The sequence below is a fragment of the Stegastes partitus genome, unplaced genomic scaffold (assembly GCF_000690725.1).
Source record: "Stegastes partitus isolate 25-593 unplaced genomic scaffold, Stegastes_partitus-1.0.2 Scaffold1445, whole genome shotgun sequence".
Taxonomy (NCBI): domain Eukaryota; kingdom Metazoa; phylum Chordata; class Actinopteri; family Pomacentridae; genus Stegastes; species Stegastes partitus.
In genome coordinates, this window is record NW_007579176.1 from 89,718 (window position 1) to 101,932 (window position 12,215).

General features: G+C 38.8%; 1 protein-coding gene across 1 annotated transcript in view; it reads left to right on the forward strand.

Moving 5' to 3' along the window:
• Positions 1-6,494: 6,494 nt before the first annotated feature.
• The window catches only part of tpk1 (thiamin pyrophosphokinase 1), an 81,571-nt gene continuing 75,850 nt past the window's right edge, over positions 6,495-12,215 (forward strand). Inside the window, exons 1-2 of the mRNA XM_008299671.1 lie at positions 6,495-6,539; positions 8,338-8,421. Coding sequence (XP_008297893.1) covers positions 8,379-8,421 — 43 coding nt within the window. The 5' untranslated portion in view covers positions 6,495-6,539; positions 8,338-8,378. The remainder of the gene's footprint in view (positions 6,540-8,337; positions 8,422-12,215) is intronic.

Sequence of the window (12,215 nt, forward strand, 5' to 3'; positions counted from 1 at the left end):
ATATATTCAAATTATTTTTTTGGTTTGTTTGTTTGTTTTTCTTAAACATATTTGTACAAGTAAGCATGTGATCTTCTTTGAAACAATGGCTTTTGATGAAGATGACAGACATTTTACGGTCACTTTCATGATTTCCTGATTTAAATAAATCAATAAAAACATCAGTCACATGGCAAAAGTCAGCAGAACTCAGTCACAGATGGAACCCGTCTTATTTAAACCTCTGACATTTAGGGTCTGCTGTTCTCTTTGCTATTGAAGTGTGTAGTCTCATTATACCAAGATCTAAAAGAGCTATCTAAAGCATACAGTAAAAAAAAGGTTGAGGATATCCACGAGTCTGCCATGAATTTGTTCTTAAAAAGATCTCTAAATCATTTTTAAATAAATAATTTCACTGTCAGGACAATCGTGTGCAAGTGATATCTGCAGATTTGTCTAGGTCTGTTTACCCCAGCGAATTCAGGCCAAGTGCAGACCAACAGAAAAAAAAAAGAAGTCTTTAAGAATTTCTAAATTTTAATCACAATTGCACATATTTTATTTGCAAACCTCCCCCAAAAAACAGTCTTTGCTGTTCAAGTAGAACATTACCTCAAAACTACAGTTTGTCAGTGAACATATGAATAAAGCTAAGGTCTTTTATACTCATAATAATATTAATAATAATGTCTTCTTTTTTATAAACAATTGATAAAAACAAAATTACAATGTGCTTCATAGCAAGCAAAGACCACACAAATCATAATGTAAAACCACATTAAGACACAATAAAAAGAGAATAACAGTACCAAACAAAGTAAGTAGTTAAAGTAACAGTGGCAAAGCCCATAAACAGAATAACAACAAGAATCAGATAAAATCACAAAAGGCCTGTGTGAAATAAAGCCCGTTTTAAGCTTAAATTTAAAAGAAGCCACTGACTCAGCCTGCCGTATTTCCTCGGGCAGGGTATTTCAGAGCCTCAGGGCTGTAATTTCAAAAGCTCTGTCCCCCTTATTCTTCAGTTGAGTGTCTGGAACAGATAGAAGGCCCCTGTCCAAGGACCTCAAAGTGCGAGCAGGGTCATGTGGGGATAAAGGATCTGAGATAGACTGAGGAGTCAGAGCATGTAGTGCTTTGTAAGTAACTGAAAGAATCTTAAAACTGATTCTGAAACATCAACTGTATGCCAGTTAAAGAGGCTAAAACTGAGGGGATGTGTTCAAATCTATTTACTCATGTTAAGAAATGTCTATGAATAACATTTTTATAGAAGTATTACTACTGGGAGTACATACAAAGAGAATAGAATATGTCCCAGAACTGACCCTTGAGGCACCCCATACTTGGTTGTAGCAAATAAAGACATAAGGTTAATAATGCGCACATAGAATTTCCTTTCCAGCGAGACTGGATTCAAGCCAACTCAGTCCCTGATAATACCACCTCCATTTCCTCAGTCTGTCTAATAAAATGCCATGATCTATCACATCAAAAGCAGCACTCAATTCAAAGCAGGTCAGGATTAAAACTCATGCCAGCATCATAGTTCATTAAAAGGTCAGTGATGACTTTGAGGAGGACAGTCTCTGGCTGTGATGCTGACAAAAACTTGATTAAAACGTTTCAAAAAATGATGTGTTCTTTCACAGTCGTGAGGAGTTTTTTAGCCATAATTATTTCTTCTTTTTTTTTGTATTTAGAAATAGGTCAGTAATTTTTAGGAATCACATAGTCGAACTCAGGCTTGTTTAGAAGAAGATGAAAACTAGCAGTTTTGGAATAATGGGCTCTGGGCAGACAGATCTAAGAGGTGTTTGACCACACTAACAGTAGACATGTTTGGTGCTGACTAAAGACAGCGTTTTAAGAAAAGTACCTTGTACAAACTGAAGCATGGTCATAGAAACATTATGTCTTGGGGGAGCTACGTCACACGTCAATGCATTTCTAATCAACATATCTTTACCGTTTATACTTTTGCTTTCTGACTGTTGGTCCTTTTTCAGCTAACCAATCATAAATACATGAATCAGCCACAACAATAAAACCACACCAGTACTTCCCCCTTGTGCCACCAAAACCACTCTGACTGATCAGCATCCTATGTTGTCTGTCACTAGAGTGGGGCCTCCATGGATCGGGCTTGTTTGGCGCATCCTGTTGATGTTTGATCGGATTGGGATCTAGGGAGTTTGGAGGCTGGGTCAATGCCTGGGGCTCTTTGTCATGTTCCATTCCTGAGCAGTTCTTTTTTTTTTTCTTTTTGGCAGTGTGGCAATGTGTATTGCAGAGTGCTTGCTTTGGGCAGTGCTTTTGCCATTGTTGCACAGTCTCCAGCAATGTGTAGGTGGATGGTACGTATCCAAGTACAGCCGCATGAATGCCAGGACTCGAGGTTTGGCAGCAAGATATTGTATTGTCACAAGATGATAAATGTCATTCACATCACCTGTCAGTGGTTTTAATGCTGTGCAGATTGCTGTATCTTAGATGGGGTAGAACTTGTCACCTTGGTAATCCAGATAATGGAGGAGAAGCTTACCAATACCAATGTATTTGACATAAATCATGATGTTTCAACTCAACCAAACCAATTAGATTTGGTACCAAAACCTGACCAAACTTCTAATCTGTAGGTAAATTTGTGAAAGGATGATGTTTTCATAAACCTGACTAAGTAGTTTTGTTGCCGAAACCCTACCAAACAGAGATTGAAAACAAACTGGCATAACCCAGTTTCCTGGGTGGAAGTCTCCTGTTGGACCAGTACCAACATCACCCCTCTCCTAACATAGCTTGTAGCTCTTTAAATGTGGAACCATGTCCTTCTAAGTCATACTGCGAAGTAGGTTTCTTTTAAAACATAACTGAGAGCACAGTTTAGTCGTACATAGTTGTTTGAAGACAGGATTGGTTGGGGTCGCTACGCTGCCCCGAGGACTGGGCTGCTTGCTGTCATTGATTCAACTAAGAATTCTGCAGCACATCAAAGAATGCTTGAAGATAATGTGAGGCCATTTGTCCAAAAGTTGCACCAGAAGACAACCTTTCAACAGAATCCTAAGCACACTAACAAATCCACCGAGGAATGGCTCAAAAGACGAACAACTCGAGGGTCATGGAATAGTTTAGTCAAAGCTCATATCTCCCATTGAAGTGTTGTGGGGGAGACGTGAAATGGCCAGTGCACGCAAGAAAACCATGAGAAGCCTAGAGTATACTTATCTTTTGATATTTTTGTTGAATAAATGATTTAAAAAGACAGTTTTTCCTTGAGGTTATCTTCAAGTACAACAGCTTTATCTGTAGGCACTGTACCAAAGAGGATCAAATGTTTGCTTCTTCAAAAATAGTTGAAAAAGTCGACATTTTCTATTTATACACATGACTGTTTTCTGTATCAGCCTGTCCTGGCTCTTCATCGAAGCTTTATGATGTTTACCCTGTGTAGCATGTTTAGAAAACAGCCCATGTATTCTTGGCTGCATCATTTCGTCAAATATTCTTCACGTTTGCTTTATTTTTTTACACTTTCTCCAACATTTGGTTTGATTCGTTTGGGATAATTGGCAACTTTGGGATATACAGTAGAATTTTAAATAAACATCTGTGGGTTTGAATGATGTTTGGCTGCACGGCAGAGTTATGAATATCTGATCCAGTGGTTTAAGCGGTTAAATATTCCACATGTTCCTCAGTCTCCTATTTAATGTGGTGCCATTTAGCTCTACCCGTCACAAGAGAGTGGAGAGTCCTTTTTTGGTACCATTGCTGGCCCACTTTTCTCTTTTGTCACCCACTACCTTCTACAAATATTCAATATTATATTTGGGAGTTAATAACAAGAAAAGTGAGGAGAAGACAGTTGGAGCCGTACGTGATTGCGTAATGACAGAAAGACAAAACAAATGGTGGAAGAACAAAAGTAAGGCAGAAAGGAAAAGGGGGTAAATATTGGAAAGACTGATGGACAAGGAAGGCCGAGCGAGTGGGATAGATGCATCGAGAAAGAGAGGTTCGATCAAACATTCAGGGGTTGTGGGCTTGTAAAAAAAATAAATAAAAAAATCCCTGCCAATGAAGAATGCACTCAGCTTGGAATTTATTCATAGATGTATTTATAATGCATGCCCACAGAATAAATGACTTCCCATTGCATGCGTAGCACGCGTGTGCACCTCTATACACGTCTGTGCAAAAACTGTGCGCTGAGCGAGCGCATGATTTCTTTCCATGTGCACCATGTCGGGGAGACAGCGGAAAAGTGTTGATTGATGAGAGAGCTTTTGTTTTAACGAGCCTCTGGAGTGGATTCACCTTGAGAGAGATTTGGTTGCACACTTTACACTGCTTCTACTGCTGTCTGAAGATATCCCAAACACACGCCATCAGTCTACAGCCGGTGTGTGTGCGCGCGTGTGTTTGTGAGTGTTCACCATGTTTGTTTACCTGTGTGCGTTTTGCTTGTGTACTTTTCTGCAGTATGAGTTCCCGATGTGCCCACATTTTTTTTTTTTTGGCGTGCCTGTGTTGGTGTTAAAGTCGAGCAGAGGACGAACTGAGGGAAAAGCTGTGTGTTTGGGTTTGTGTCTGTCTGCTATAAATTGATTGTGAACCATTATTCCCAGCAGATACACACAAAAATAAAACATCTAAATAGCCCAAAATAAAAAAAATAAAATACACACCATGTGACTGTAACCACTCCAGTTGGCTACAACTCAAACAATAGAGCAGAACACCAAGAATCTGATGTCCTTAGAAGTGTCTGCAGCCCTGGTTTGCAGTCAGTCAACATGAGGAATAATTTAAATCCATTGTTACGTCTATAATACAATACAGTTTGACCCCACCTTTAGATAGCGGTGACAGCGATCTTCAGAATTTTTCTTTTCTGGTTCATTCACCCTGCACTTCTTTCTTTAAACAAGGCAGGACCTGGTGGGTCTCCCTGTGGATGGGACTCAGTGAAGCCTCTAATTGTCTTACTGTTAATGCTCCATTGAATTAAAGTAGAATTAAACATAAAAGATAGCCTTTTTTCGATAAAAGTCTCATCATTTATGGATCACTGACGTTAATCCAGGTTTGTTTTAGGGGTTCTTGACATTTTAACATTTTTAGGTATACATATACCACCAGATATAACCACATCACATCAGCATAGCAATTCTGACAGCAAGACAGCACAGGCTATTTTTCTCTTGCACTGATAAGGTTTCAAATTTTGCCATATTGTGCCCCCATTATATGTTGTATTTTAGACTAATGGGAAACATCCAAAATACACATTTAGAAGATTAACTGAAATGAACTGAATTATTTCTGATTTATGGAGAAAAAGAGAAATCCCAAACCCCCTCTGTTAAAACACTGATGTCAACACAATGAAACAATGTTTTTGAAGCTGGCTTCATCCAGTGTTCAGATTTCTGTTGTGTAAATGAATGAAAATTAGGACATTTTAGATTCATAATGCCTCATCTGCATATTTAGACATATAATATCAGAAAACATGCAACAGACCGGGGGCTGCATGGTGGCTCAGTGGTTAGCACCATTGCTTTGCTAGAAGACCTTTCTGCGTGGAATTTGCATGTTCTCCCCGTGCAGTGTGGGTTCTCTCTAGCTTCTCCGGCTTCCTCCCACAAGGTCCAAAAACATGCTGAGGTTAATTGGTGATTCTAAATTGTCCGTAGGTGTGAACGTGCTTGGTTGTCTGTCTCTAAGTGTAGCCCTGTGATAGACTGGCAACCTGTCCAGTGTATCCCCTGCCTTCAACTTGAGTCAGCTGGGATAGAATCCAACCCCCCACGACCCTAATGAGATTTAATATGTATAGATGTATAGATAATGGATGGATGCAACACACACACAAACACACACAAAATGTAAGGAATTATGTAACAAAAAAATTACAGAATCAAATTACCTATCAGTTAAAAAATAAAATTGACTGCCCTTCAGTTTCCCTTTAAATATTATTTATTTTGTCCATTTTATGGAAAAAAAAAAAAGTTGTTTTGTTGATTTGTTACTACATCTGTTCTGTATCACACCATAGTGGGTCAGATAATGATTGTTATAAGAGTGAAAACAGGGAATAAATAGGAAAATGGTCTGCACTTATACAACACTTTTCTACCTGAGTGATGCTCACTGGAAGTTCATAATATTTCTCATTTACACAAAAACTTGGGTTCAGTGTTTTTTGCAGTGAGGCTTCAGCATGTGAATGGACCTGGAATCAAGCCTTGTGATTGGTGGACAACTCACTCTACCGCTAGAATAAAATGCAATAGACTTCAATTTTTAGTTTCCTTTAAAAGGAGAACAAACAAAATAAAAAGCAACAAAAATGAAATAAAGTAAAAAATGTAAAAACCTGAGACTTTTGAGTTTCTGTGTAATACGCTGTACAGACAAAACGCATTTCCGCCCTCGGCCTCTAGGGGTCCCCATGACTAAAACACGCCGCTCCTCCGCCCTCTCTGTCCGCTCCCTCCGCTCTCGTTGACTGTTTACAACCTCAATGGCGCAAGTACCGTAATTCTGTGAGTTTTAACTGGTTTTATGACAAACTACAGCAATGGCAGCTTTACTGAGTGAACTCGAGGTGTTAGAAATGAAACGAGGAGATGGCATATGAGTTGTTTTTGCCGGAATAGTTCGGTTTTATGTTCGCGGAGTATTTGTACGCGTTTGCTCAGAGCTGCGTAAAGCAGGTGAAGTGATGTGGAAATGAATGAACAGCAGCCAGGAAGGATGTCAAAGTCCACATCTCAGGAGAGGTGTAGCTTAATATGTGGTGCTAGAACCTAAACAGGCTCGGTTGCTATTTAAAGAAGCTTCTGAATGTAATAATTTCAGTGAATGTTTCATTAGAGGCTCACTTGTGTTTAAGTAAATCTGCTGTATAAGGACATATCATGGCAGCTAAATGAAATAACGTGATGTAGTAACAGTGGATTAACATGGTACCGTTAACTTGTGGATGGGAGGGATGGATGCCTGCAATTGATAATCATTTACGGGATGTGCAACCTGCTGTTAGGAGTTCAGCTGAAGCATTATTGTGACCAGTAACTAAACACTGTTGTCTCTGCTTTGCTATTTGGAGCTGAAACGTAAGAAAGGAGTGTTGGAAAGCTGCAGGTGCAGTATGATTGTTTTATGCTGTTGTTTTTCATGCAAGTGTTGAACTATTAAGTCAATTGGCAGACGATCACTGTGTAAGTTAAATCCTTGGACTATGTGCAGTTACAGTTACCGTTGACTGAAACTTTATCTTATTCAGATCGGTTATGTTATAGAATCCTGCTTGCAAAGGATATGTTTTAGGGCTGCATCTAATCCTAATTTTCTGTAATCAATCTGCAAATTTTCTTTTTCCTCTTCCTTATTTTTAATACTATCATGAAACACAACATTGTAATTTCTTGGATACCAAAAGTGCTGCTTCAAATATTTCATCACACCAAAATATGTAGTTAACTGTTGTATCATGTGCGAAAAAGACAAGCAGCACATCCCTAAATGTGACTAGCTGGGATCATGTTGGTAATAACTGAAACTGTTATCTAAAGGGTTGCAAATTAGTTTTTTGTCAACAGACTAATAAATCAGTCCACTAACAGCCTCAGCTGTGATTATTTTATAGCACATTTTACTGCTTTATGGGTTTGTTTCCTCTTTAGCACACATGCTGACATGCTTGTGTCGTGATATCATTTCAATTGGAAAGATATTGCACAAATGAGTGGTTGACTAATTGATCAAAAAATAAATAAAACAAAAAATCTGGAAAACTATTTTGACTACCGATTCGTCATTAAAAGACCTTTTTAAGAAAAGAACATCCAAACACTATGTGGTTCCAGCTTCTTCAGTTTACTGCTGTTTTCTGTTTCATTTAATTGTAAACCTATAATAAGAAATTTATTTCATTACTAAGGACTCTGAGAAAATGTGATGGGTACTTTTCCAGCATTTGTATTTACATTAAATATAATCTTCAGACCATATGATGAACCAAAAAGCTACTCAACAGATTCATCAGTAACAAAATTAGCATTAGTTGCAGCCCTAATATTGTGCCTAGAGTTGCTGTTTGTCAGTTCTTAGTGCTCTCATGCTTTGGCATCAGTGTTAAAGTTTGTATTTTCTTTGCTTGTTTCAAAGGGAATAAGTTGCCTAGAGGGAGGCTGGTGATGAGCTAGGATTAATTAAAAATCTGAAAAATAAATGACTTCCTTTGATTGAATTAAAAGCAAAGGACAAAAAGAGGAAATAGAAAAAAAAAAAGGATAAAAGCAGGAAGAGTAGCAAAAACGTCTGCCCTCTTCTTCTCAGTTCCAAGTCTGATTGAAGACGGGCTCCTGTGGATCCTGGCCATGGATGAAGAGTTGACGCCTTTGGACTGTCTGCTGCCCTCAGGTGCTGCCTTTCAAACACACATTCCCTTGGCGCAAACACACATGCACGAAATCAATCAAACACGCTGGTCCATGCACGGACACGTATGGTATTTTCATACACAAGCTATATACGCGTGTGCGGGACGCCCACCCGAACACGGGCGATCTGTATGAGTCTAATCAAAATGCACACTTACTCGCACCACTGTCATACTCGTCTTCCTCACTCTGCTTCTCCCACTCACTGAAACACACACACAAGCAGTCTTCGGGGAGCTAGAACTCAAAAACAAATCACTTGCACTATCTTGACAACAGTGTGTATATGTATGAGATGTGTCGTTTTTGTTATGCATACATAATGAATTTTTGCTGAAAGAGGCCTTGATGCGTTCGCTTTGAAGAGGTGGTTTGATTATTAAAATCTTTCGAAAAATTTATAATCTAGTTGGCGTCACAATAAAATCCCTGTCATCATTTAAATTCACTTTGTTCCAACACAACGCTGGAGTTCTGTATGACATTTGACTAAAAAAGTCAGCCTACTGTGCACAGGGCTCCAGACAAACTTTTCATACTGCTTACACTGATGCGCTGAACTATTTCATTTAGATGCACCAGCAAATAATTTAGGCGCACCCAAATTTTTCACCATGAATAATGCATTGAAAGAGTTTTTTTTTAGTTTTTTTTTGTCAGTTCCCATAAACATCAGTGATTTCTTAACACATTATGCATGCGTCGAAATGGGAGTCGGATGCAGATAAATGCTTTTGGCATTTATCCATTTCTTTACCATAACAATGATCTGGGACTTAAAGCTAGCAAAAGTTGCTCTTCTCTGTCTATATCATAAACAGTGTTTAAGTGTTACAATCATTTCTGACTTCTCACTGCTTTGGTTTGCTGCTGCCTGGGGTTGGAATGTTGTGAGGATGGGAGGGAGGGAGGAAGGGAGGGAGGGAGGCTACCCTGCCGGCCTCTGACCCGTCACGACACAGGAGGAGCTTCTTGGTGACATTGTCTTTTTTTTAACTTTTGAATTTGGAGTGTTGACATTGCACCTGCAAAAGCTCTGCTCTCTGCTGTGGTTTGACATTCTTTGCAATGAATATGTTGCTTACTGGACATTTTTTGACAATATACATACAGTCATCCTCAAATGTATTCATACCCTTCCATCAAAGAAAAAGTAAAATTCACGATAGTCACTCAAACAACTAGAAACTGAAAAAAGTAATAATAAATAAAAAATGCTAAATTCTAATTTAGTGAAATAAGACATTGTGTTTGAATTGTGGTTGAAAAGAATAATTAAAAAAAAAACAAAAAAAAACTGTCCCATACAAATTAGAGCACTTTGCTGATGAGCAGTGGACCAAAATCAAAATACCTGTCAACAGGTGCAGAAATCTGATTGAGAGTTACAGAAAACACTTGATTGCAGTGATTGGCTCAAAGGGTTGTTCATCAAAATATTAGTTTATGGGTGCCATCATGCTTGTTTGCTTGTTTTTTTTTTTGTTTTGTTTTAAATATTTCTGAACCACAATTCAAAAGCAATGTCAAGACTTTCATTGCATTTAATTTATTACTTTAGTCAATTTCAACTTATTTCAGTGACAGCTGTTTTTTCCTTCTTTAATAGAAAGGTATGAATACATCTGAGGACGACTGTACATACTGTATGTAACACCTCTATTTTTCTCAAAGGTTGAGAATTTACTTCTGGAGATGGGTGGCGCGGCATGACAAGCGTGCATGCAGATATTTATCATTTAGAGGGGGAACTCAGCTCAGGTTGTTTTTTCAAGCTACAGTTTACGGATGTCACTTAAATGCCTCACATGCATCAGTAGGTGCTATAATTTACTCATGTTCCCAACATGCTTCACATGCATTTGCAGATGTTATTTGTGCACAAAGAAGCCTCTAGTTTCCACTCAGTCACTGCAGCGCAGCAACTCAGACATGCACAAAAATTAATCCAGATGAAGCAAACTGATTTTATTGACCTGGGTGGGCCGGCCAGAGACGCACACAGAGGGATCTGCTAAATGTCAGGCCCAGTTGTTGAAAACTGTTTAGTTGCACTTCTCAAATTTGTGGTTGCATAAACGACCAAAGTGGCCTCACTCTGGAGCCCTGGTACATTTAGTATCTCTTTTCCAAATGCAGCTTGACAGTTATTTTTTACAGCAAGAATTATTTCTCAATTGATTCTGTATCCGTTGGTGCTCCTAAAATGAAAATTAGATCCAGATGGTCAACAATATCTGCCCTTCAGACCTGAGGAGGAAGCTGGTTATAGTTGTCTTTAACCACTGTTCTCAGGTCAAGGTTTATGTGAGCTCTCCAGTGGTGTGTGTGTGTGTGTGAGTGTGGAGGAAGGAAAGCTGATGTGAGCCTAAGGGCAGTTTTACCCAGACCTGTAAAGGTCAAGGGGATTGTACAACAGCTTGGCCTGTAGAGCAGAAATCAGGAACATGCACTTTTCTCTGTCTCTTGTATTACAGCTGGAGTTACACTTGTTATTTCCATGTCATTTTTGAGATCTGTTTCATGAAGAGCAAATGTTAGGACTTCCATGAAGGATATTCCTGCCTTACAAAGCTCTACACTGGCACGAAGCGAGTTTGCCATTGGCTGAAAAGAAAGAGATACACCCTGTTTGTCCAGATTAAATTGTAGTGTGGGGTTTTGACACCAGCTAGATGTATTGTTCACCCACAGAATTATATAAATAGAGAGCTCGGGAGTGAAAAAAAAACAAATGTTTCATCCCCAGAACGCTCAGCTCTGTGTTTGCCTGTCTCATAAACATACAGTAAGCAGACTGTGTGCAGCATCACTGACAAGATATAGCAAATGAATGTGAGGTCTGAGTCATAGAAAAGTGCACTTTTTAATCTATCTTAGTGATCTGTGGTTTTCTGTTGCTTTCCTGGAGTTATATCACAGAGCAGCGTTGTAATTCGGGGGTACCCGCTTCCCTTCACCCTGCCACGGTACGGGTAGCTGGAGAATCGAGCGGTACTCAAGCCGAACATGAAATATTCCCTCTTAACCTTCTATGTTTGACAATTCTCAGAGTGGAATGTGAAAAATGCACCACCGAACAAGAGCACGGGCCGGGGAGCGCGAGGTGCAGTGCCAAGCAGTGTTCTTTTATTGGTGTTAAAGTGATTTAATATGAGCATGAAATTGTCAAAAAAAGCAAATGATTAAAAACAAGGCAATGAAGGCTTAGCTAAGTGATAAATTGTAACTGAATTTACAATTTGTCAAAGCCACAGTTTGATATAAATATCCCTACTTTCATAAAAACATTGTGCATCATGCATTTGTTTGCTATTTACTCTGTGGTCTGAGTATTTATTGCTGCCTGTGTTACAATCAAACCGCATGCTCATAGTTTTTCCAGTGATCTTCGTTGACTCTGTTTTTGTGATCAGCTTTTTTATGAGTATTTAAACTAAATTAAATGGGTTTGAGGTTACACGTTGATAGATTATACATAAAGAAGATGGATATAATCATAAATGTCACAGCCCAAAATGTCAAAGCTCTTTGCCTCCCACACTAAAACTTATGGAAATGCAGAGCAGCTATATTAAGGATTTTATTATAGTAATTACTTGTTTCCACTGTTATTTTATTTTTATTTTTTTTTTCTGTTTTCACCCGGTGTTTGCAGCCTCCATGATTGCCGTGTCTATGAAGTCAAGAAGCCATCTTTGTTTATTGACAGAGCGAGGCGCTTTCCCATCTACAAGCCATTACTCGCTTGGCAGCTGTGAGACCAGCTAGTCA